The sequence below is a fragment of the Melanerpes formicivorus genome, unplaced genomic scaffold (assembly GCF_026170545.1).
Source record: "Melanerpes formicivorus ecotype bairdi unplaced genomic scaffold, bMelFor1.0.p_v2 SCAF_8, whole genome shotgun sequence".
NCBI classification, from domain to species: domain Eukaryota; kingdom Metazoa; phylum Chordata; class Aves; order Piciformes; family Picidae; genus Melanerpes; species Melanerpes formicivorus.
In genome coordinates this window covers 22,294,163-22,317,827 of record NW_027142360.1, presented here as the reverse complement: position 1 = coordinate 22,317,827, position 23,665 = coordinate 22,294,163, and the positions used below count along the sequence as shown (strand labels likewise).

The 23,665-nt window shown below is 39.7% G+C and overlaps 1 protein-coding gene across 7 annotated transcripts in view; it reads left to right on the top strand.

Moving 5' to 3' along the window:
- Positions 1 to 23,665, top strand: part of ATF7IP (activating transcription factor 7 interacting protein) — a 70,002-nt gene that overhangs the window by 4,154 nt on the left and 42,183 nt on the right. For 2 of the 7 annotated variants that reach the window (XM_068142624.1, XM_068142623.1), the window contains exon 1: positions 10,737 to 12,337. The exons of 2 other annotated variants lie outside the window; for them this stretch is intronic. In XM_068142624.1, the coding sequence (XP_067998725.1) occupies positions 12,252 to 12,337 (86 nt within the window). In that variant the 5' untranslated portion in view covers positions 10,737 to 12,251. Of the gene's footprint in view, positions 1 to 10,713; positions 12,375 to 14,505; positions 14,831 to 23,665 lie in introns of those variants that run through there. 3 more of the 7 variants (XM_068142617.1, XM_068142622.1, XM_068142618.1) reach the window with 3 other exon arrangements.

Here is a 23,665-nt window from a genome sequence, read left to right as displayed (position 1 = left end):
CCTCTCCTCACAGGGCTGTGCTCAAGGCCTCTCCCCAGCCTTGTTGCCCTTCTCTGGACACCTTCAAGTGTCTTGATGTCCTTCCTAAACTGAGGGGCCCAGAACTGGACACAGGATTCAAGGTGTGGCCTAACCAGTGCAGAGTACAGTGGTACAATGACTTCCCTGCTCCTGCTGGCCACACTATTCTTGATGCAGGCCAGGATGCCATTGGCCTTCTTGGCCACCTGGGTACACTGCTGGCTCATGTTTAGGAAGCTGTCAATCAGCACCCCCAATGCAGTGAGATCTAAGATTGTTAATATTTTCCAGTTAAGACTGTCACTGGACTCTCTACTTCTCTTTACAATGTGGCATTACTTTGGGCGATTTACCTATACACACAAAACAACTAGTAATTCATAAACTGGCCATCACAAATAATGCTGTCATGATATGTATTTTTAATTCTGGCATTTTGGTTATATTCATTGTACCATGTGCTGTACACTAGGTAAAAAGTTCTCCTGTTACCCTGTTATCACTATACTGTAAGAAATTGTTCATCAAGCAGAAACGCCTCATCCAAATACAGGATGGAGAGTCAGGTCTCTGCTTATTGAGAAGCAGAGAGACATTAGATTATTCTCTACAGTGATCTCTGTATGCAGTTGCTCTTTTTAAGCTGGACAGTTACAGAATGTCTTAATCCCTGAGGAAAGTTTAGAAGTGAATTGAGTAATGCTTTGTATTTAAAATGTGTATAGGATGTTAAAGACTGCTGGCTGATCCCAGAGAAGCTAACTGTAGCTGGCTTTCAGATTTTCAGTCAGGAGGACCTGGAGCATAGATTTTGTGTCAGCCTTTGGGTTCTAGTTATCTTTATGAAAGCAAAAATTTGTATTGGGGGATCTTAATTTTCATTTGCCTGAAGAGATTTTGTGTGTGACTCATAGCAGCTGTTGCTGTCTTGCCATTTTTATGTGTGGGGATTTTTTGTTGTTGTTGGGGGAGAGGGGTATTGGGCTTTTTGTTATGTGTGTTTGTTTGTCTTGCTGTGTTGTTTTGGTTTGGGGGTTTGGGAGTTTTTTGGTTGCTTTTCTCCCCTCTGTTTCTGTAGCAATAGGAGAAAATCTTTGAGTTCATAGGTGGAATGCTTAAGCGTCTGGAAGTGCATCTGATCGTTTAAATTCTTTATTAGTCTGCAGATCAGACTACAAATGCGACTGTGATCAAATTTAGAGCTAGAAAGTATTGGTACTAGTTATCTATAAACTGGATCTGCAGAATGCAGTAGTAATTTTTCTAGGTGTTAAGGACTGAGCTAAAGCAATACATTCTCAAGCTTTTCAGAGAATTGTGGTTCAGAAATGGGTGTGTGTTTTCTTTGGTTGATAGTTGCTTATTCTGCTTTTAGTTAATGTTCCAGTTCTCACCTCCATTTTCACTACTTATGTGCATATATATATATATATGCACATATGAGAATATGCATATGTTTATACATATGCAAAACAAAAAGTCCCAAATGGAGAGTAGAATTTCAGCTACACTTGAGTTTTATGTGGCTTTGTGTTTTATCTTTTCATTTGAACTTATACTAGACACTATTAAGCAAGACAGAGTTCTGTTAGTGAAAAATGAATGCTTGCATTAAACTTCAAAAATGCATGAACAAGGTTATTAAATGGTACTTGGGAATTCTACCAAGAGGACAAATCTTTGTAACAACTGTAAAGTATTTTTTTGCTTCCACATAACCAGCAAAACAGGTATGTGACAAAAATGTTTCATTGTGCCAGGGCCCTACAAGCTTAAACAGAAATCTGCTCAGTTCTAGCACAGTAGTCCAATTTTATGTGATCATTGTTTTCCCCATTGTTTCATCCTTAGTAATTCTTGTGAGACTTGTTGGTTTTCAGTAAATTTGACAGAGTAGAAAGTATCAAAGGTAATGAATTCCTGCAAATTGTGGGAAAACAAGCAGCTGGGAGGAGGAGAGGCTACTGTTGTCCCCAGCAAGGACACTTGGCAGCTACACTTTGTTTTGGGGAGATAATTTGCTGTCAGTCACGATGCAGGTATTATCTGTCCAAGCAGTATGGAGGCTGCCACATCAACATGCATTTTCAGAGCAGCTGTAGGCCTGCAGTTGCCTGCCAGTGTGGTAAGGCACCAACAGTACCTCCAGGTTACCCTGATAAAAAGTAGCATGACAGCATTTCTAAATCTGCAGGAAATGCGGAGTCATTATTTCCATTGCTCACTCCTTATTTTGTTTATTACTACTGACATATACTTTAAAAAATTGCTTCTGGATTACAGTCTACCCCACCTCCCCATTCCTCCTTCCTCTCATGGTTTTTTTGTTTTTAATTAGTATTAAAGATTCCTTGGTGGCATGGTGTAACCAAAAGCATAATGGTAACGATGGTATTAAATAAATGCCTGGCCTTCAGCTGTATGTTCACTTCCATCGTATCACTGTGGAGGAATTCAGAACACCATGTATATGTATGCATATTGCACACATGTCCTTTCTGGTCCTTTGGGATTTGTGAGCAACTTAAAAAAAACCCAAAGCTGTGCCCATTAAGATGTTTGGTTTTCAGCTGTCCATGTTATAAATGACTAAAAACTGTACTCAAGCATTTCCAGCTCTCAGTTCTTCCAGGAACAAGTATCAAATCTGATGAGATCTTAGCAAATTTTAATGGCCATGTGCAAAGTAATTTTTGGTAATAATTTATTTGCCAAGATATTTTAAGTAAACTAAAACACTGTTTGCTGTGTTTAGCTTGGATATTTTTAATACAGAGAAAATAGTTGGCTCTTCTAGATCCAGTTTCTGAAAATGTGCTTCAGTAAATTTACATCCTCTAAAGGCAGGTTTTTATGAATGAGTTGATTGTGGGTATATCAGCTAGCTCTTAAAATAACCTGTATATTTGTTCCATCATTTTGTGCTGTCCAAAGCATTGTCCTCCATTTTACAACAATAGAAAGAAATGTTATAGTAAAACCCAACCAATCAGTCACCACAAACAAAAATAAACACACCCCACCCCAAAAAAGAAGACACCAAAAATTCGACATGAAAGAAAGTTCCTTCTGCCTTTGTCTCCAAATTATTGCAGTTTCCAGAAGGTCATTTAAAAAGATCAGTATCTTCTAATGTTTTGAAGTATTTCAAAGTGTGTTTAGCAGGAAACTGGCTCATAAACATAACATGTTTGCTGACTGCAGTCAATACACTAAAAATTTCCTTCAGTGGCCCTTCCATCAAATGTCTTTCAATTACCACAGAATCACAGAATATTGAGGGCTGGAAGGGACCTTGAAAGATGATCTAGTCCAACTCCCTCACCAGAGCAGGATCATCTACACCAGATCACACAGGAACAGATCCAGGCAGGTTTTGAGTATCTCCAGAGAGGAAGAACTCAAATGGTGTGCAGACTTTAACCTTCTGGACTCTACTTTTCCTGGTCTCATCATCACCCTGAATTCTCTATTTTCCCTAATGGCGTAGGTAGCTTTTATTTGCAAAATTCTTGCAGTCATAAGTGAGAGTTAAGATGTTTCTTGAAATCAGCCTAATGATGGTTTATTGGGTCTTCTGTTCAGATGCATAGAGAAAGTAATAGTCTGCCTCTCTTTCATGCATTTCATCAGCGTAAGAAGTGTTTTGTCCTAACATAAACTGACATACAGACAAACAAAATTAGGGTGAGATGAAGTTTGTGCACAAAGAAACATAGATAATAGGTGGCAGACTAATTTCTAAGCATGTAATTTGAGTGAAAGAAATTATTTATGCTTTAGATGCTTTTTTAGTGCCCCTGTAATGTGAAATGACATTAAAATCCTGTCTAAAGTCCAGAATGTTCTGCCTCTCCTTGGTTCTTCAGGGTAAGTGCCCTAGTATAAAGTCTAATACAATAGTGATATTTGATAGGTGTTGGGGGGTGGTAATACTTAGGGCAACACTTACAGAAATACCAAGGCACCATTCTCTTGAGCTTCTTGAGCTCTTGAGAAGGTTGGGAAATGGAAGCTCTGTTTTAAAATTTGCCATGACTGGAATAATAGAACTTGCTGAGATGATACTGCAGTGTGTTGGCAAGTCATCAGAAGAAGACAGACTTAAGATTGTTTGAAGTTTTTAATATGTATTTAAAAATCTAAAGGTAGCATCAAATGTAAATTCCATTCAAAAGTGTTTTCAAATGCTTGTTTTTCTTACTTACTTTTGATTTCTAGAGAACCTGAATAGATGCCACCCCAAGTAGCAATAAGTCTCACGCTAACATAGAATTTCTGCATTAGTGTAGGTTCTCTTTAATATTTCCTAGGCCAAAGCATCCTCAGATGAATTTTTCCACTCCTGATTTTGTATTTCATTAAATATCAGGTTTTATTTTTAATGATTTGGTTAATATTTTTAATATATTAACACACCCATGTACGTTAACCAAAGTATACCGAAGTGAACTCTTGAGTAAATGCATAGCTGCTTAAAATTCAGCTGGACTTGCAGCTAGCTGTCTGTATTAACATACCATTACCTCTGCATGTTCATAGAGTTTTCTGATGAGGTAGAGGGATTGATTGCAGCAACTGGAGTATGACATGCAGTGTTTTTTCTGGCTCAGTGAAAACGTTCTCTGATCTTTTTTTTGCTAAGTAGTTACTCCTATTCAGACCTATTGAAGTCATTGAGTTTCCATATACTGAGCTCCAAGACTGATGTTAGAGAATGGAGTGTTGTGCAAGTGCAGCTCTTGGGTTCTGGATTAGAAACTCCTTGGGTTTTTGTTGAACCTCAGAGTTCTCCTCTTGATGCCAAAATATTCTGTGCGCTACACAGACTTTTAGTTAAAACATTGTTACTACAGTCTTGGTTAAGAAAAGCTTCAGTGTGATGAGTAACTCAAAATAAATTATAATGAAGTTGTTCTCCCATCTTCACAAATTTGTTTTTGAGAGACCTCTTTTGAGCATTTGAATTTCAAGCGTATTTTCAATTAGTACTCTGAATCTCTGTAATATTATCAAAGATCATAATCAGTGTAGCTCTTTACATGTAGGTGGCATGTGCTTTGTCTTGTGTGGCAAGTCATGTTATTCCTTTTGTCTTTATATGAGCCAGATGGTGTATTTCAGCATTTTAATACTTTGAAATACTAACTGTGGTGCTGATGAGTGCATCAGACAGCTACTGCTGGCATGATTAATCAGTCCTGAAATAACCAGCTACAGCTGGCAACAGACATGCAGAGTTATGTAACTTCAGACATTTTCATTAAAGAAGTAGATGGAGGTTGTGTTCTTTTTTTGGGCACTTTGCAGTGTTGGGCTGGATTTCAAGCACAAAAACTTTTTGGTAGAAGGTCTAGGACTAATTTAACATCGATTTCCTTTAGGATAGCCTCATGTGCTCTTGCAGTTACTTTGTTTTAGAGTAGCCCTATTTGGATTTTATAGAAGTGATGAAGTGAGGCAGCTATAGAGGAGTTCCTTCTAGAACTGATCTGCTGTTGCCTGGTCAAGAGCACGTGATTGGCATTGATGAACAGACAGTAGAGAGGAACCTGTATTAGATTTAGCGTTGCTTGCGTTAAAATCGCATGTTTCACAGCGCCTCTGTCCTATCAGTAGGTTCCTAAACCAGTTCTTTAAGAACACCCTACTCTTTTCTTTGGAAAAGTTAATATACTGCATCATTCATAAAGAATTAGATACTTGAGTTTGCAGGCACTGACGTTCTCGAGTGTTCTTAGGGCTTTTTGCAAACTTCCTTATTTATAAAGTGAACTTCCTTTTTTCCCCCCAAGTAAAACTGTTTAACTGTTTTATTGAGCTGCTAATACTACAAAATATTTCAAAGTAGGTGGTGGTGTAAAAGGTATAGATTGGTTTCTTAAAAGTTGGGGGGTTGGGGTTTTTTTAAAGACCAAAATGAGGCTGCTTTCAAAAAGTATTCCTTAATGTCTGTCAGTTCTATGCATAATCTGGCTCTGTATCTGTGGCTGCTAATACGTGACATGGATTGTGAACTGCCTTGGAGTCAGGAGGGATCTGAAGTGTGTGATACAAATCCTGGATCACAGATTAGCAGGGCTGCCTCTCAGTGGGTTTTGGTTTAATTTAGCCTTCTGTTTACCATTGATGCTCTGAGTGTTTGCAACATTGCAGCTGTGCATTAACCATTTCCTGCCTGCAAAAGAAACCTTTCTTCTGCCTCCCCCTCCCCCCACCTGTGCTGTTTGTTGCAGTGTGGCAGGGAGGGAGGTGCTTTGCTGTATAAATGTTTTATCCGCTGCTGAGTTGTCACTGAGTAGCTGGTCTTGAGTGCACACTGCGGCCATCTTAATCACGTTTCCAGTGCAGCTGAGGCAGTGCAGTTTCAAAATGGCTGCCGCAGTGCCCTTCATTGCAGCAGTTTAGCTTGGCTGCATGCAAATGAGCAGAGCTGTGGGCATCATGTGGGCCAGATTTCAGAGGTAAGCACCAGCTCTGCTTTGCTGAGAAACAATGGCAAATTGTGTTGATATACAAAATGAACTAATTCTAAGATGTACAAAATGCCTTAAAAATGCCTTAAAATATTTTCCTTTTTTTTTTGTTTTTTTTGCTGTGTTGCTTGGGGGTTCTTTGTTTTGGTTTGGTTTTAATTGCTGCAGGTTTGGGTTGGTGTGTTTTGGGGTTTTTTTTTAATGTTTTCCTTCCCCTCACTGAATTAATTCATAAACCCCCCAGAGTAGATTAGGTGGGACAGGAGAGGTCAAAGGTCATGCCCATATGCCCTCCTAATCAAATGATTTCATTTTGGTTTACTTCCTTGCGATGCTAGAAGAGCTCTCACTAGATGCTGCCCTTTCTCAGAAGCTCACCTTTAACTAAGACATAAAATAAACTTTTTATAAACTTTGTTATATTTTTGTAACCAAGTTGTTGGATTTTGCATTTTATTATCGTATTTCCCACATGGAACTTTCTCCATTGGTGGATAAGATCTACAAATCCGGTGTAATTAACAGTAAAATAATTAGGCAAACATCAGGGGTAGCAGTTTGCTGCTCAAGAGTAGCACTGCTGTAAATTCTGAACAGCTACTACAACAACAACTACTGCTTTCTCTGAGGAGAAAGTTCTTCACAGAGAGAGTAGTTGGCCATGGGAATGTGCTGCCCAGGGAGGTGGTGGAGTCACCGTCCCTGGAGGTGTTCAAGAGGGGATTGGATGTGGCACTTGGTGCCATAGTTTAGTAGTCACGAGGTCTGTGGTGACAGGCTGGACTTGATGATCCTTGAGGTCTTTTCCAACCTTACTGATTCTATGAAATTGTAACACGAAAGTTCCATGGTAAATTATCTTTTTATTTATTTTGTATAAGTGGTTTTACATGGCCTAGTCTTTTTCTGTGTGTTTTACTTGGTGGTGGCCTGCCTATGTGTCATGCTCAATGCTTGTTGAAAGGTAGTTGGTCTAGGGACGTGAAGGTGGGAGAAAAGCAGTGCTCAGCTTTTTTTCCATTGGGGAGGGGAAGGACAGAAAAGGAGGAGAAAAAGTATTTTTCCTCACAATTCATTTTCTTGTTTTGTCTGTCTCAAATATTTAGTTGCTCAGGGAGGTGGTTGAGTCATTGACCCTGGAGGCGTTCAAGAGAAGATTGGATGTGGCACTTGGTGCCATGGTCTAGTCATGGGGTCTGTGTTGATAGGTTGGACTCGATGATCCTCGAGGTCCTTTCCAACCTAAGTTATACTGTGATACTGTTAAGGTCTTCATGAGGTCTTAAGATGGATATGAGTTACTTTGGGAGTTATTAAATAGGGAGTTACTTAAAGTTCTCCAGAAGCATATCAGGAGCAGTAGAAGAGCTGGATAACTCAACACAATGTAGTTCATAGTATTTTCCTGTCCGAAATTGAACTTCATGCCAAGGATGTGAAAGTCAGCACTAACCACCTAAAAGTTCCTCAGTACTTTTCCATATTAATTTGGGGCTTTTAGCATACTCTGTAACAAAGCACTTGATTAAATTAATTTTTAACTGAATTTCCATAAATTATCTTCTACAGTTAATGAAAATGCTCCATTTATGAAGGAACTAAGTATTCTTGTCAGGTGGTGTATATCACGTTCTCAGGAGATGTGGTTTCTCCATGCATACCTAAATGTGCATTTGATATGAATAAAAACCAAACAAAAACCTACCAGTAGATCACAGGATTTTCAGCTCTGGTTGATTGCTGCATTCAGCTAACTATAAATTTGTAAGTAAGTGGTCATAGACTTTGTCTATTTAGGATAAAAGATAAGTGACAGGAATAATGCAAAGTACGTGGTCACAGGTGATGACGACATGCCAGCAGCTTGGTAGTTGTTTCATTACTGGTGAAGTTTTGTTTAGTGAATTTAATGTGGATTTTATTTCATAGCGGGTTGTCTCAATTGTGTGAGGTAGTTAAGATCCTGAGAACATTTGGGCACTTTAAAATGGCTGAAAACTCAGACAACAAATTCTACCTGAATGCATATGAAGCTTTGTCCTCTGATCACCTCATCTAATGAATGGGGATTATGCATGTTGTAAGATTTCCTACTTCCTGTCCCCCAAACAATCTTTCTGGTTTTCTTCCAGACCTTGGGTTTATAAATGATGACTGAGGTTTGGGGGGGAGGGGGCAGTTACTCAGTTATGGTTGTTGATTCCAGATGTTAATAACTCTTGTTCAAAGTCAGCAGAAACAATTGATTCTTTACAATGAGGTCGCTGTACTCAACAACTTTGTAATCATCAAAGAGGAGTTTTGTCTAAAACATACTTTACCATACACATCCTGTGGTGGTTTTGTTCTTGTCTTTTTGTTTTGGGTTGTTTGGGGTTTTTTTTTAAAGAGCATATGAAAATGTCATAAAACAGCAAGCATACAAAAATTGTCAAGTACTATTGATTCTGTTGGTTTGGGGTTTCTTTTGCTAACCTCCTCCTTTGGGATCAGGAAAAGAAGAAAAATTAGAGTACTTTTTGACATTCACCCTTAAGGAGTGGTCCTCCACCTGTACTGTGTTAAGAGTAAAATATTGTATGTTCACAGTGCATCATTCACACAGTCCTTTTTGTGCCTTTTGTTGCTTATGGTTTTTCCTGAGAGCTAAGCAAGATTATTCCCATTTTTCAGAAGAGGCCCAGAGAAATAGACAGAGTTCAGAGGAGAGTTCATGTCTCAGTGTTTTTCCTTTTGGTTTACTTTGCTCTTCATCTGGTTGTTTTGAAAACAGTATCATTCATGGAAGTGCTGTACAAGGTGACTGGTCCAGCAGGCAGCTGTAGCCTTTCATTGTATGAGCTGGGTGGGTGGTGTGCTTTAAGGTTTGGTTGGTTTGGGTTTTTTTGTGGTTGGTTGCTTTTCTTTTTTCTTTCCTGAAGTGAGTGTTGGAATACATAAAGTATGGTAGGTTTTAAAACCTGTGTTGCATATGGGAAAAAAATACCAGTTTCCAGAAGTCCAAGTATGCTGTACAAGTAGTACTAGTAGCTGACAGAATGATCTCTTCTCTTCCCTCTCATCATGTAATTATTTGTTCTTTAGTGGAGAAAAAGAAAACTAAACACAAGATTGATCTGCATGGGAACAAGGCGGTGCAGTGGATGCCTCAAAAACAAAAAAAGGCTATGATTAAATACATAAATTAGGTGCCCATGATTTGAATTAGAAATAGTTGTGCATAATGAATTAACAATTTCAACTGAATTGGTTGTTACACAGTTTTAATGTGACATGCATTGTCAGACTCTGCTTAATGTTCTCGTGTCTGCATTTTCTCCGCTTCTGAAACCTGCTGCGTTCTAGAACAATTAGCTTTGTACTGCTGTTAGGTAAACTGGCAGGACAGGCATTCAGAAATAAACTGCTAATAGGATGGCAGTCTCAAATACACATGACTTTCAATGAGAAATACCCAACAATAGCTTATTCTGAAGGAGTAAATAGATTCACTTTTAGGGGGTTTTGTTTGTTTGTGGCTTTTGGCTTTGGTTTTTTTGGGGTTGTTTGTTTGGGGTTTTGTTGTTGTGGTGGTTTTTGTGTTTTGGGTGGGTTTTTTGTTTGGTTTTTGCTTGTTGTGGTGGATTTTTTTTGTTTGGGGGGGTTGCAAATGGTGTATTTGATTATAAGAAAATTATTCTACTCTATTTTCTTTTGTGCTTCAACTATTTGGGTAGCTTTTCATTACTAAATCATACTTGCTTGGAACCATTCTAACATGGCTTGATTATTTTTTTGCAATCCTCTTAAAATTCAGAATTGTCTCAGTTTGCACAGCTGCATCTTCTATTTTGGTTGCTATTAGGGGAGCAAACGATTTCAGGCAGGATTCAAAACAAAATGGAACGGATTGCCAAATTAACGCAACATAGTTCAACGCATGCAAATCATTTTCAAACAGCTGACTTGTTTGATTCTTTAGGCACTAGGAAGAAATGGCTACCAAGCACTTTAGAACTAGTTTGAATTTTTTAAGTACTTAATGAGATTACAAATATTATCCAAGAGTTAAATTGGACCTTTAAGTGTAAACTTTATTATGTTTTTCTCAAGAATGTAATGCCTTCAAAAGTAAGGTAAATGTTAATTTGTTTTTATCTACAGCATCTTGATTAGCAGGTTAAGATACATCAGCTTTGCAGCATTTGTTTCATAAATGACAAAATTCTTTGTGTAAATTTAATCAGCAAAATGTGCTTTTAATAAAGTTGCTAAGGAGCCAAACTATTTTCCCTTTCTAAAGGAAAGGGAGTGTAATACTAGATTCTGGTACTGCCTGGGAGCTACCCATTTAAGATACTTTTGGCACTGCTTTTCTTCAGTAGAAGAGCAGATACAACTAGTGTTGCACCTCCCCCCACCCCCTTTCCCTTTCCTGCCCTCCCTGCTCCTGCTGTTGGTATAAGCTTCTGCTGTAAAATACCTTGAAATAAACCACACTAAGATAATGGATGGATGGACAGTTGTCTGCTTTATAAATGAACGTGATTTTTCTGTGCCTTTCAAAGACCAATGTGAGAAAAAACTGGGAACTACCAAACTTCTGATTGACTCTTAGATGAATAATTTGGTCTGTTTGATGCTTTGAAGATGAGAAGTCAGCAGGGACGGGGTTTTCTGGATTCTGTGTATGTTGACAGTCTTTAATTTTCTTTTGTTCTGTGATGATTGGTTAGTTGTTTTTAGATTAAGCTACTAGTGACAGATGTCATCATGGTGTGTTGTTGGGGTTTTTTTTTTTTAGATAAACTTGGTCAATTAAATGCTTTCTGTACCTTTCTGTTCTGAGATTAATAGCTGACATTTAAAATTTGACGATGTTGTCTTTACTATGCATGAACTGAAACCATATACATAATTTGGAACACAGCTGACCTTGTTACTTTTGACTGCTCTGTAGTGTTGCTTCTGATGAGAGTCTAGAAGATGGTGTGCGTGTTGAAGAGTCATGTTAACTGGTTTTGAGATGGCAAGGGTGTAAAAGCTCTCGAGTGTTTCCACTGGCTGCATGCTAAACGTGGGAAAGGCAGGCAGGCATTTTGGGGTTTTTCTGCAGTTGCAATCACCAGAGATTATGATTGAGTATGCCATTGTTTATTTGCCTAAGTTAGACTATGGCATTTAAAAGGAAAAAAAAAAAGGGGGGGGGGGGGGGGAGGCAAACCAACCAACCACAGACCCCCTCCAAACCGACACCCACACACCTACCCCCCTACAAACAAAAACCGACACCAACTCCACCCCCTACACGCCTACTCCTCACTTTCCCCCCTCAAAAAAAAGGCAAAACAAAAAAAAAAAAACTAAAACAGCTCAAAAACCACAAACCCAAACAAAAAGAAACACCACCTGAAACCCCCTTTTGGAAGCAGCTGCGGCGTTCCCCATGGCAGTTCTGAAGGGGGGTTTGGCTCTCTCTGTACCTGTCAGGCAGGCGGTGCTGCCCTTGGTCGGGGATCACCAAGCCCACCAGCTCAGCTGGCCTCCAGCTCAGAGGCAGCCCCCTGTGCCCTGTCTAACTGCGCCGGGGCGTTTCTAACTGCTGAACCTATTAATCCTCCTCACCGTACAAACGTTTGGCGTTTGAAAACAAGCGTTATCATAGCTAGCGGTGCAAGACGCAGGAAGCTGGAGAGAGGGAGGGCTCAGCCGAGGGAGTGGGGTGACTGTGCCGGAACGTTCTGGAAGCGGGGTGGGGCCGCCCCCAGACGGCAGATGGAGAGCTCGCCCTTGGGGCTGCCGGCAAGCTCTGGCTGGGACTGCCCTGAGCGGGCTGGAGCCCAGAATAGAAAATGCTCCAAGTAAAGGCTCTTATTTTGCAGTATCTGTTTTACTGTGGTGAGAGTCATACTATTATTCTGGCATTTGTGCACCAGGGTGTAAACCAGGGACTGGGGAGGGCGTGGGGGGAAGAGGTGGAGGAGGACAACTGGAGGACTGGGCTGTATGTGGGAAACAAAAGGGTTTGTGGTTTTGGTGGGTTTTTTTCCTTTCTTCTTGTTTGTTTGTGTCGGGAGTTTTGTTGTTGTTTTTGTTTGGTTGGTTTTAATTTGCTTTTCTTAAAGCAGCATTGGTGCCCTTAATTTTTAGGATAGGAGGCTGTTCATCCGATGATTAATTCTGCATATGGCAGCAGCGTCACTGAAAGTTGTGTTCTGCTTAGTGCTTAAATGTGCTAACATACACAGATCTGCCTGAAAGTAAGATAAAGAAATACACATGAATGAGCAACGTCAGATCATTTGTATAGCTGATGGATGTCAATCATCGTGTGACAGTCGTTCTGGAAACATGAATACTTTTCCCTTACACATCACTTTGGATACAATAGCTGAGCATACGTTGTTACAACCAATTAAGTATTGTGCATTAGTAAATACTTTCAGACCCAAAATAGGTATCTTTTTTAATACTACAGATGAGCAATTTGTGTTGTGTTCAGATAGCCTAGAACTGACCATACATTCACAGTGGAAAAGGGGACATAGAGTAATTTGACTATCTATAACCTTGACACTGGTAGCATTCTAAAGAGGAACAATGCAGGGAGCTAGAAGAGGCCCGTGGTGAAAAGCAGGCTCTTCACATCCTGGGGCACTCTCCTTTTCTCCCTTGCTGGAATGACAAGCCTCACTGTCTATCACTTTCTTTTTCAACTAAACGGTGCTAGTTTGCAATTACAGCAGTGTGCCTAAATGTGTAGCTACCTAGACGTTAATGTGGGCTTAACTTGATGTTATTTATGGGTTTACAAATCCATGTTTATAGTTAATGTAATAAATAGTTGTTTCGCCTTCTTAAAGATGTTTCTTAGAAGGCAGAAAAGGAGTGGGAAATGGTTATTGGTAAATGATTCATCATTTACATGCACACTCTTAACAGTCACCAAAGCCTAGCATCCCCCCCCCCCCCCCCCAAATTACAGTGATTTAGAATAAGCATTTGAATAATCTAATTGTTAATGTAACTGACTCTGACTGGAAAGAAAAATTAGGAAATAAACTATTTGAAGTCAGAGCAAGGCTGAAATTCTACCTTTGCCTGTCCACTGTACCTTATAGGTACTTGAAAAAGTAAAAACCACAGCTCTGGATGGGGGATTTTTATTCTTCATCTGCCTAATGAAGAAATACTAAATGTGAAGTGGCAACAGCAAGTTTAACGGTGAGGCATTAGTTTAAAAACGGATCTGCCCTACTGGGAGCTGATTCTTAGTGGTAGGCTGTGAAATATTACAACTACAAGTTTAAAAGCTGGTTGCTAAACAGTTTAAGAAAAGGTGGTTGCTGAGCAATGAATGTAACACCAAAAAATGGGTATTTGAATTACTACAGAGCACCCACCAGAATTGTTGTGAGCAGTGCAGGGTGTAACATCCTACTCAGAACAGGCTTCAAAGTGGAATTTCTTTCACAGAGACTATTGTCAGTTTTCATTTGTACAAACAGCAGGAGCAGTACTTGACATCTGCTGTGACTCTGGATTATTAGTAAGCAAATAACTAGACCCTATTCTAGAACCCGTAGTCTCATGGGGGCAGGGGGAGGCTGTGCTCAGCAATATCTTGCTGCAGTTTCGTCTTGAAATGAGGCCCCTTTATGTAAATTTTTACTGGCGCCAGCTAGCTGTAACTGCAGTCTGGCTCTGCATCAGCAGCAGCTAACATGTGTCATGGACTTCTCTGTGCACGGATTGCAGGAGCACTCCGCTTTCTGGACAGAAAGAGCTGCGCTGATTAACATGTAAAGATGTACAAAGGAACATAGGTGCAATTTGATTGCTAGCAAGTGAAAATACTGTGAGAATTTCAGCTTTGTGTCTTTTTAGTGTGCTCCCTTATGCTGTGCTGTAATAAATTTGTGCGTGTTGGTACTACTGTGTGGTATGTGGGAGGTACTTAACTGCACATAGTTGCTGCAGTGCTAATAGTTGGCAGCTTGGAAGGCAGTACAGAGTCCGTCTGGAGGCACTTGCAGTTGCAACGTTGCCTTGAAGGCTGTGGCTGTGGCATGCTCGGTGAGCTGCAAGAGCACTCCTGACACATTCAGCCACTTGTGTGGAGAAGTGGGAGTTCCAGCAGGCTTTAACAAGCAGATACAGGCTACTAGCCGGGAGGTACAACAGCACAGCTCACGCTGGCTAGAAAATAGTATTCATGCTGCTATGTAAACAAAGCAAGATCTTAGTATCAAGATGGCTGACTTGGAAGTCTACTTGTAGCTCCTGATATTTATGCAAATGAGCTACATGTCAGTGGCTTGCTCAGAGGAGGAAGCTCATTTTGCACGTGCCAGGTAAGAGAAGCAACTCATTTTCTGCATTAATGTTTAAGAGGCCTTTGAAGTTGCCCATCCCCCCACTTTGGCATAATGCCAGGAATGATATTTAAATATGAGGCATTTTCTGGGAAGCCCACAAGTCATTTGTTCTTGCTGTAATTATTTTTGGGTTGCTGTTGTTACAGGAAACTTTAACAATAATTACAAAATATTTACTTAAGTAAAACTGGAGACTTCAAATTTACTCGAAATTTGAATATCTAGTTCAAACCTCTGCTGTTTTGCTACTGAGCTGTGGGTTTATTCCCTCTACAGTGACACTAGTTGATGTACATGGAGGCTAAACAGTACTGTGAGCTTACCCCTGAAAAGGGTGAAGAATTAAGAAGGTTGTTTTGGGTTTGTTTGGGTTTTTCTGTTTTGTTTTGGTTTTATTTAATTATTTCATAGCATTATGAAGAAACTTCATAACCCTGGCTGTAGTTTGAATTATCTTCTTTTTGAGATGACAAAGTCTTGGACACTGAACTGTTGTTCATGTACCTTTTAGTGTAAATACACATTCTCAAGTGCATATTTGTAAATTTGAAAAAGGTTTGTGTCTAGGTAAGGAAAGAGATGAGACTATGAATTTCTCTGATCAACCCCCTTCAGAAGACAATAAGCTTGCTTTAAAGCAGCAAACTTTAACAAAACAACAGTATTGCTAATTACATAATGTGTTGTGGTTATGCATGCAGTGCATGAAATGACTGCATGGGGCAGATGCGCTAGTTCTGTACAAATGCATTTGTTTTGTTTCTGTTTTACAAGGAAAAACATTGTGACAGTGTGGGATACTGGAAAAGGGAGATAGCAAAAGAAAGTTACTCATTCTGGCAAGTCTCTGAGCTAGAGAAAATGGTTATTGTAGATGCGTGAACAGGCCAAGGAAAACATGGTCGCTTAAAGGCAGACGGCACCTCAAGATGGGGATGTGGTACTGGCAGTAGATGGGCCTGGTCTGTCTGAAGGAAGAATGGGATTAATCAAAGAGAAGAAAAGTTAAAAGGTAGAAGGGTAAAATAGGCAAGTAGATTATTTGAGCTTAATAATGGTGTGACAGTTTTAGGCTGTGCCTTTAAGGAAAAGGACAGCTACCACAGATGGTGACAGAGTCTAAAGGTATTGGAGCCATACTCAAATGGACTAGGAATTAAGGCCACCTGAGATGGTGTAAACTAGAACTGGTTGATATTGAGGAGGAGGAAATTGAACAGTGGTAGAGAAAGGTATACCTCTCTGTTGTCATGGCAAAGTGAAATGCTGCATGATAACAACCTGGGCCAAATGAGCCCTTCTTTGATATGTATCTCATTTAATTGGAAACCTTGAATAAGTTTTTTTTTTAGTGATAACATTTTATGTAGGACACAGTTTTGCTTGTCATTTAGAAGTCTGTTTATAATCATGTCTAGAATAAAAACAAATACAAAATGGTGTGTGTATGGGCGTGTGCATGTGAGAAAGTATCTAAGTAGGTGCGTGGTGGATTACCTCAAATAAATTACCCTAGAATTCACAGGTAACAACTACAAAGGTTGTCCATTAAGGGAAAAAATCAGTGAAAATGAGTCTTGCTTTCAGTGTAATGTGAAGGAAGCAATACAGGCCCCCTCCCTCCTTTTCTTTTAAAGTGTAAGTTCAAGGACACTTCTCCAATGGCATCGAGTGGGGCATTAAAAATGTAGAAAATTGATAAAAAGAAACAAAGTGTTTCTTAGAGAAAGCTTTGAGTAGTAAAGCAATGGATAACAAAGGTGAGATTGTTAAAAATTGAGAAATCATTCTAACAAACGTAGGTGACAAGGATAACGTGATTCATAGAGAAAAGATAGAAGATGACAGTAAATGTTTGGGGTGTTTTTTTAGATAGAAGTATATTTATTATACTATCTGGCAGATTAATTAAGTATTTAACATCTAGAAGTTGCAAGGAAAGTACCAAAGAGTCCATAACAGGCATTTCTTAACGAAGGCTATAATGGCAGGTATTCATAATCTGTGCTCAGGGGTTCTAAAGTAATTGGCTGACAATATTTTTTTTCAGAAGTGTCCCTCCCAGCATCTTAAAATAGAAGAAAATTTCCACAAGATCATAAAAACTCATTTAAAAAGGTCAAGCAGGATAATCTATATGATTATTTAACCTTGCATCAGTCGTGGTGACACACAGTGGAGGGACAACTGAGTGATACAGTGAACATGAAAAAATAGTATTTGAATTAATGCTGAGGTGGTTTCCTAGAAATAAACCTCTACTTTAAAAAAAAAAAAAAAAGATGTAAATCTTAATATGATTTGGTTTAGAACAACATTCCTTGGTGTCAATGCCTGATGCGTATAACGCAATTATGCGTTGGTACAATCTTTTGATTAAAAACCAAACAACTCCCCTCACCCCTCTTCCAAGCCTGTAACAACAAAAAATTAAATTGATTTTAAAGCTTCTTAAAACTTTTGAAGGGGAGAGGGGTCAGAAGCATAGGCCAAGTAAAGTTACTTTACGATGGGCATTGCAAAGCAGTTACTTCTGTTAACTTCCAGAGGCTAGAAAGATGGACTCTTACAGTGTCATCTGGATCATTTACAGAGTCATCTGGGTCATTTGCTTAGTGAAACCAAATCAGTCTACTACTGTACAGCAAAATCTGAAGTTGTACATTAAGAAACCATCTATTACAGAACATACCTGTTTAACAGGAAACCTTACCCTGGAATTAAATAAGGGTTGTAGAACGTAAAAAGTGAAGTCCCAAGTCGAAAGTTAATGTACAGGGGCCAAAATTCTGTTGAATACAAAGAAAGAGTGAGGAAGTCGTACGTTTGTCTCTGGTAATCTACTTTGTTCATATGATATGAACTCTGCGTCAGTACAGGTTACAGTCCTGTTGTCCATAGGAACTTGGGGTTTTTTTACAGTGTTGAAGAACTAGGAAATGTCCTGGGGAAAATATCTCAGCACAAAACTGTACAATGATTTAAAAGTTTGCTTGCATGCAAAATCTGAACAGTTTTTAATCTCTAAACACAATTTGGTTTGGGTTGTTTTAATTTGGTTCATGGGGTTTGGGGTTGGTTGGGGTTTGTTTGTTTTAATCTTAAGCCTGTTAATGAAAGCAACATACATCCCTGGTTTATTAGTCCCTGTTTGCTGCTAACTTATCTTTGATGAAGATGGAAACATTTTGGCGATCATCAAGTTAAGGTAAAATGGAAAAGAAACTTTCTGTGCTAATTAATGATTTGGTTCAGATGTAGGATGTAGCAGTTTGAAAATTTGTGACAGGATATTTTTCTTCACACACTGAAGGATTGCTGTGGTACTGCTCCAGCTTCACCATCATTTGGAAAAGGCCATGATACTCTTAGTGGCAGCCTTCTCTTTGAGAATTAACTCACTGTGGAAGCAAGATGGAAATTATCAAGATTCATTGTCTGGTCAAAAAAAACCCAAACCCAAGACATGCTAGTATCTACACCCAAACTTCTGTCTTCAATTGGTTCTGAATAATAGTGTCAGCTTGCAATTATTCAGGTTTTGAGAAGAAACCATTTGGGTTTCCAGCACTGCTGTCTGAATCATCAAGAAGGCTTGTCCAGAGTGGCTTCAGCACTTATGCAGACAACAAGCACTGTAAACCTGAGCTAATACTGTGAACCCAAGCCCACAATACCATTATGTTACAACGTGGAGTCTAACGCTTTCAAACTTTATCAGAAGCAGATTTAAATCTACCCAAAACCACAATGACCAGATATAATTCTACAATTGCAGGCTATCTCTTAACACAAAGGGCCAAATGCATGTAATGGCATACTAGACCTCTCTGGCAATTATCCTGTGCCATATGACTGGTCAAATAATTAAATGCAAATGCATTGTGGCATGGATAAAATGTCATGAGATTTCACTAAACCCTTACACCTGTGTCCCAGCTGTGGGAGTGAGAATGTTTCTGTGGATGCCAAACTGAGCAGATACTTAGTAAGTTTTACAGCTTGCTAAAAGAATTGCTTCTTGATTTGCAATACAGTTCAAGGTGTAGAGATGGTTTTGATTTAAGGCATTTTCAGGTTGAGGGTGACTTACAACTGGCTTTCAGTCTTCCTATTTAAGATTCACAAGTGGATTGTCATATTCTGACAAACAGCTTGTTACCTTGTTATATATCAAACAGGTGTTTCATTTCATGAATCACCCTCATTATTGTGTATCAAATCACTTGCCTGTTTCAGAGATGGATCGCTGGCTTAAAAGAGTAACATAATTGGAAGTAGCTAGTTGGAAGAACAGTCCAGGTGACTAGTAGTTTGTCACCCAATGACCCCTCCCCAGCCAAGAAGGGCAATCAGGGAAAATGAAGGTTGAAATGGAAACGGATTTCATGAAACAACAAAACTAATTCCAATGCCAGTTGAAAGTATGTAAAGTTATATTCTACCTAGTGAAGATAGCACAGTCACATTCAATTGGAAAGCAGTCCTCAGGAAGAGCCCAAGCAAGAGGCTGCCCTCTTCTCGGCAAACTTCGCCCATTCTACTGAACCTGACATGTATGGTATGGGATACACCTGTGAGCCAGCTCAGGTCAGCTGCCCTGGCTGACTCAAAACTCCTACCGGCTGGCTTATGATTCTGTCCCAGCAAAAGCAGGACACCTGCTGACTAGCTGAAGCTTTTTTCCATGGATATTGTCCTTGCCCTGGATCTCCAGTTGTTGCACAAAGAAGTTGTTGCTACACCATTCTCATCCCCTAGATGTCTGGGTTTGTTCTCTCTTTCGGTTTCAGTACTTCTCTGATGTTACAGACTGGTGCGTGCTTGCTAGTGAAGTTCTGCTCTCGGCATATGGAAACTCAGGAATCTCCAGGCCTCACAGATGCTGAGAACGTGTTTGACTACTCAAGCTGTCTGCTTCATCTTCCTTTCACTGCTTGGATAACCTGAAAGATTGTGATGTTTGCAGTATGATGGATCTTTGTGAGAAATTAAAGCCCTTCCTATGGAACCTCAGAGAGGTGTTGCCTGAACAGGATGGTGATGCAAGAATCTGAGCATTTTGACTTAATATTTGATGAGACTGCCTTTATGCCTGGCCTGGTTATTGATTATCTTTCTGGGAACTGAGACTTTTATAAGGGAAGGAAAGACTGATGAAGAAAATAGTTGCTTCCAGATCACTCTTTGGTGCCAAATGTTCTGTTATTTTTTAGGGTTCGGTTCTTAGCAGAGTCTTATGTGCTTCTGTACAGCATTCTGACCATTCTTCTGTCTGTAGGACTTCGAGACAGCAAAATTAATCACACCTATATAGTCTCTTGATGCCCATCTTAAGACATGTTGAAGATGTTTTGCAGGCTTATATTCAAGAATACCTTCTAGGGTGGTCAGAATATGGACATGTATCATTTCCAAGCAAGCGGTGTGGAAAGGATTAGGAGATACTGCTTCAGACACAAAGAAACTGCTGTTCTCTCCCACAGCCTGTCTTGTCCCATTTCATAATTGTTAGTGCCACCTTCCTCAACCAGAATTGTAGAGGCAAGGTTACCAAGACACATGCATATCTATTTCAAGCCTTAAAATAGATTTCATTACCTCAAGGTAATTATGATACATCTATGGAGTCCTTCTATTATTGTATGGCTGCACACATTTTCTGGACCAAGCAAGTGGCCTGCTCCTGCTATCCCCAGACAATGCAGGAGAGCAGATTTTTTTATGGCAAACACACTGTTTGGGTTCCTTGCTTCATCACAGGGTAGCACAAGCACCATGCTGCTTTTTCAAAAGTAGATCAGCTTGCTGTATTCTTGAAGTCCTTATGCCATGTTCTCTTAGCTTAGATACTGGGAAGCTTTAGGCAATAGAATGGACAGAAAAATAACAGAGGGCATTCCAAGATGAAATTTGGGCATGCTGCTGTGATAGATCTCATCCCATAGAATTAATGTGTTTTTCTCAAATTACTTGGTAAGCCAAAGAAAGCTGAGTTAGCCACCTTGTTTAAAACACATGTAACTGTTGTCTTGCCTACTATGGAAGAGCAGTTCCCCTAAAAAGGTGTTGAATTGCTTTTGTGTATTTAACCAGTCTACTATTTCTGCTATAGTTGTGATGGCTTAGTGAGATACAAACAGTCTCTGCTCCAAAATCTTAGCATCTTGAGTCCAAATCTTCAGATAAAATGGGGGTAGGGGGTGTTATGTTTATGTAGCTGTTAGTTTGAGAAGAGGGGTAGGGAGAGTTATGGCAGGCATTTATGTAGTTCATGTTGGGCTTTCATAGTTTCATTCAGGGTTGGAAGGGACCACAAGGATCATCTAGTTCCAACCCCCCTGCCATGGGCAGGGACACCCCACACTAGATCAGGCTGGACAGAGCCTCATCCAGCCTGCTCTTAAACACCCCCAGGGATGGGGCCTCGACCACCTCCCTGGACAACCCATTCCAGTGCTTCACCACTCTCATGGTGAAGAACCTCCTCCTCACATCTAGCCTGAATCTCCCCACCTCTAGCTTCATTCCATTCCCCCTAGTCCTATCACTACCTGAGATCACTAAGCAAGATCTCTAAGGTATTATTCTAAGATTTGGATGGGGGGTTTTGTTTGGCTTTTTATTCTTGATCTTAACTTAGAAGGTTTCTCTTAATTTTTCTGAGCATTAAGATCAGGTACATTAAGATCTGCACATATATTCAGTATGAAAAGAGTCTGAACCAAAACTTTATGGCAAAGTTTTCTCAGCTCTTGGTTTTCCTTATGAGAAAAACACAAACATTGCAATGTCCAAGAACCATTTAATTGAATATTGGATTGTGCCAGGAGTTGCAGAGGTGAATCAGTTAAGAACAGTCAGAACTTCTCTGTTCGTTGAAAGCTAAATCCATTCTCTGGAGTATGTCTGTCATGTCAAGGATCAATTGTTTCTTGTGTAGTTTTCACTGAAGCTGTACAAGATTTTAAAGAAGCCAGTAACAGCTTCCAAAGAAAATGGTTGAGAAAGATTCTCAAGTATCTATCCAGTTCAATAGCTTCTGCTACCCTTTCCTCAGAGTCCTATTACTTAGAGAAATTCTTGCCCAGGAAGGTCCTATAGTGACAAATGGATGGATTAATACTCACCTTTTGGATGCATAAATAAGTTTTATAATTGAAAATACAAGCTTAGAGTTGATCACACATACAGAGTCATCAGGAGAGTCTGGGGTTAGTCAGCAAAATGATCAGCCACCATATACAAGAAGCATGCAGACAAGCATTGTGGCTTTCTGGTTCACCAGGCAAAAGTCAGCCTGTGGAGGAGCTACATTTAGAGTACTAATTTTGATACTGAAAGAGAAATACTTCTGGAAGTGCAAGCTGATCTCATTTGAGGCCTGTAGCTTTCTTATTCCAAAAGATAGAGGTCTTCGTTTTTCAGGTGGAGCATCTCTGTAGTCTTCCTTTTTGTTTTGCATTTGTGTCATCTAAGAAAACCTGCAGCCTGCTGTGTTCAGGAGGACCACAAAGAAGATATTTCACCTATAACTTTTTTCTACTTTCTTCAAGGACCTTTGTCTGAGAAGTTGAGAAAACACAATGGTAGATTCCTTCTTGGTTATAGAGATGTCTTCAGACTACAGGTTTTCATTTCATTTGCTTATGTTTAGAAGTCCACCTTCCTTTGTAATATTAACAAAGAGCTGTAACTCAAAGAAAATATTTCAGATTTGTAGTACTAGGGTTTTGCTACATGTGTGGCTGTTGACATTTGGCCATCTTGCAACACTAAAGTTAAAGCAAGCTACTCAGCAGCTAGAGCACAATGTTTATAGAGGCTGGTGATTGGAATCCAGTCCTGAAATGGAGCTGAGTGAATGTGAATGTGCAAGAAAAATTATGAAGCTGAAAGTATGCTTAAGATTTGCTGTACTTACTCCTGCAGCTGGCTGAAGTAGTATGCCAGATTTGAGAAGTCCTCTGCAAAGGTACCTCCATGGGAAAACAGTAAGTTGAGTGTATTGTATCTAGAGCAGAGACAGTGCTAGAATGCCAGCTGCAAGCATCCCTTGAAACTTTGTCTTGTCAAATGGATGAAGAAACAACGCGTGCAACATAGCCATCTGTCTCCCTTCTTAAGGCATTTGGGATGGACACTTCCAGCTGGAGATGGGCAGCCAATATCATCTTTTAAAACAATGTAATTTCTTTTTCCCTGAAGATGCTTAAGAATGTTCTGGCAAATAAGGGCATCTAATTCTTCTGCCAGACAATTCCACTTGCCCATGAGAGTTCAGCTACTGACAGGGCAATGGTGGGTTTTATGATCCATATAAAAGGAAGAACCGAGTCCTTGTTCTTTCAGAGAGCCATTATGCCTGGATTTTGAAACAAAGTAGGATTCTCAGCCTGGTACCTTCAGGAGATTGTTCAGAAATGTATCTAAACCATCTTTTTCCTTGAAAACTACAGTTCATGTGTGTGTCTTGATACAGAAGATTGGGAAACAAAGAAAAAAGAGCATAATGGACTTAAACTTGGTCATGCACTTCCTGCAGCCAGAAACTTACCAGTTCTTTCTCAGTGTCTGCCTTGTTGATGTGGTCTGGCAGCATATCCACCAGAAGGTTCTACTCCAAGTCCTGAAATGAAAACAGAAACCCTCTTTCTCTGTAGTGTTTCCCTTGTCAATCTGATACTGCTCTGAAATAATTTTCAATAGAGTGATATAAAACTCCCTAGACTCCCTAGCTGACACCTTTTTACTAAGAACCATATTCCAACAGGAGAAAGTGCAATAGCTGGATTACTTCTGGCTAGGTTT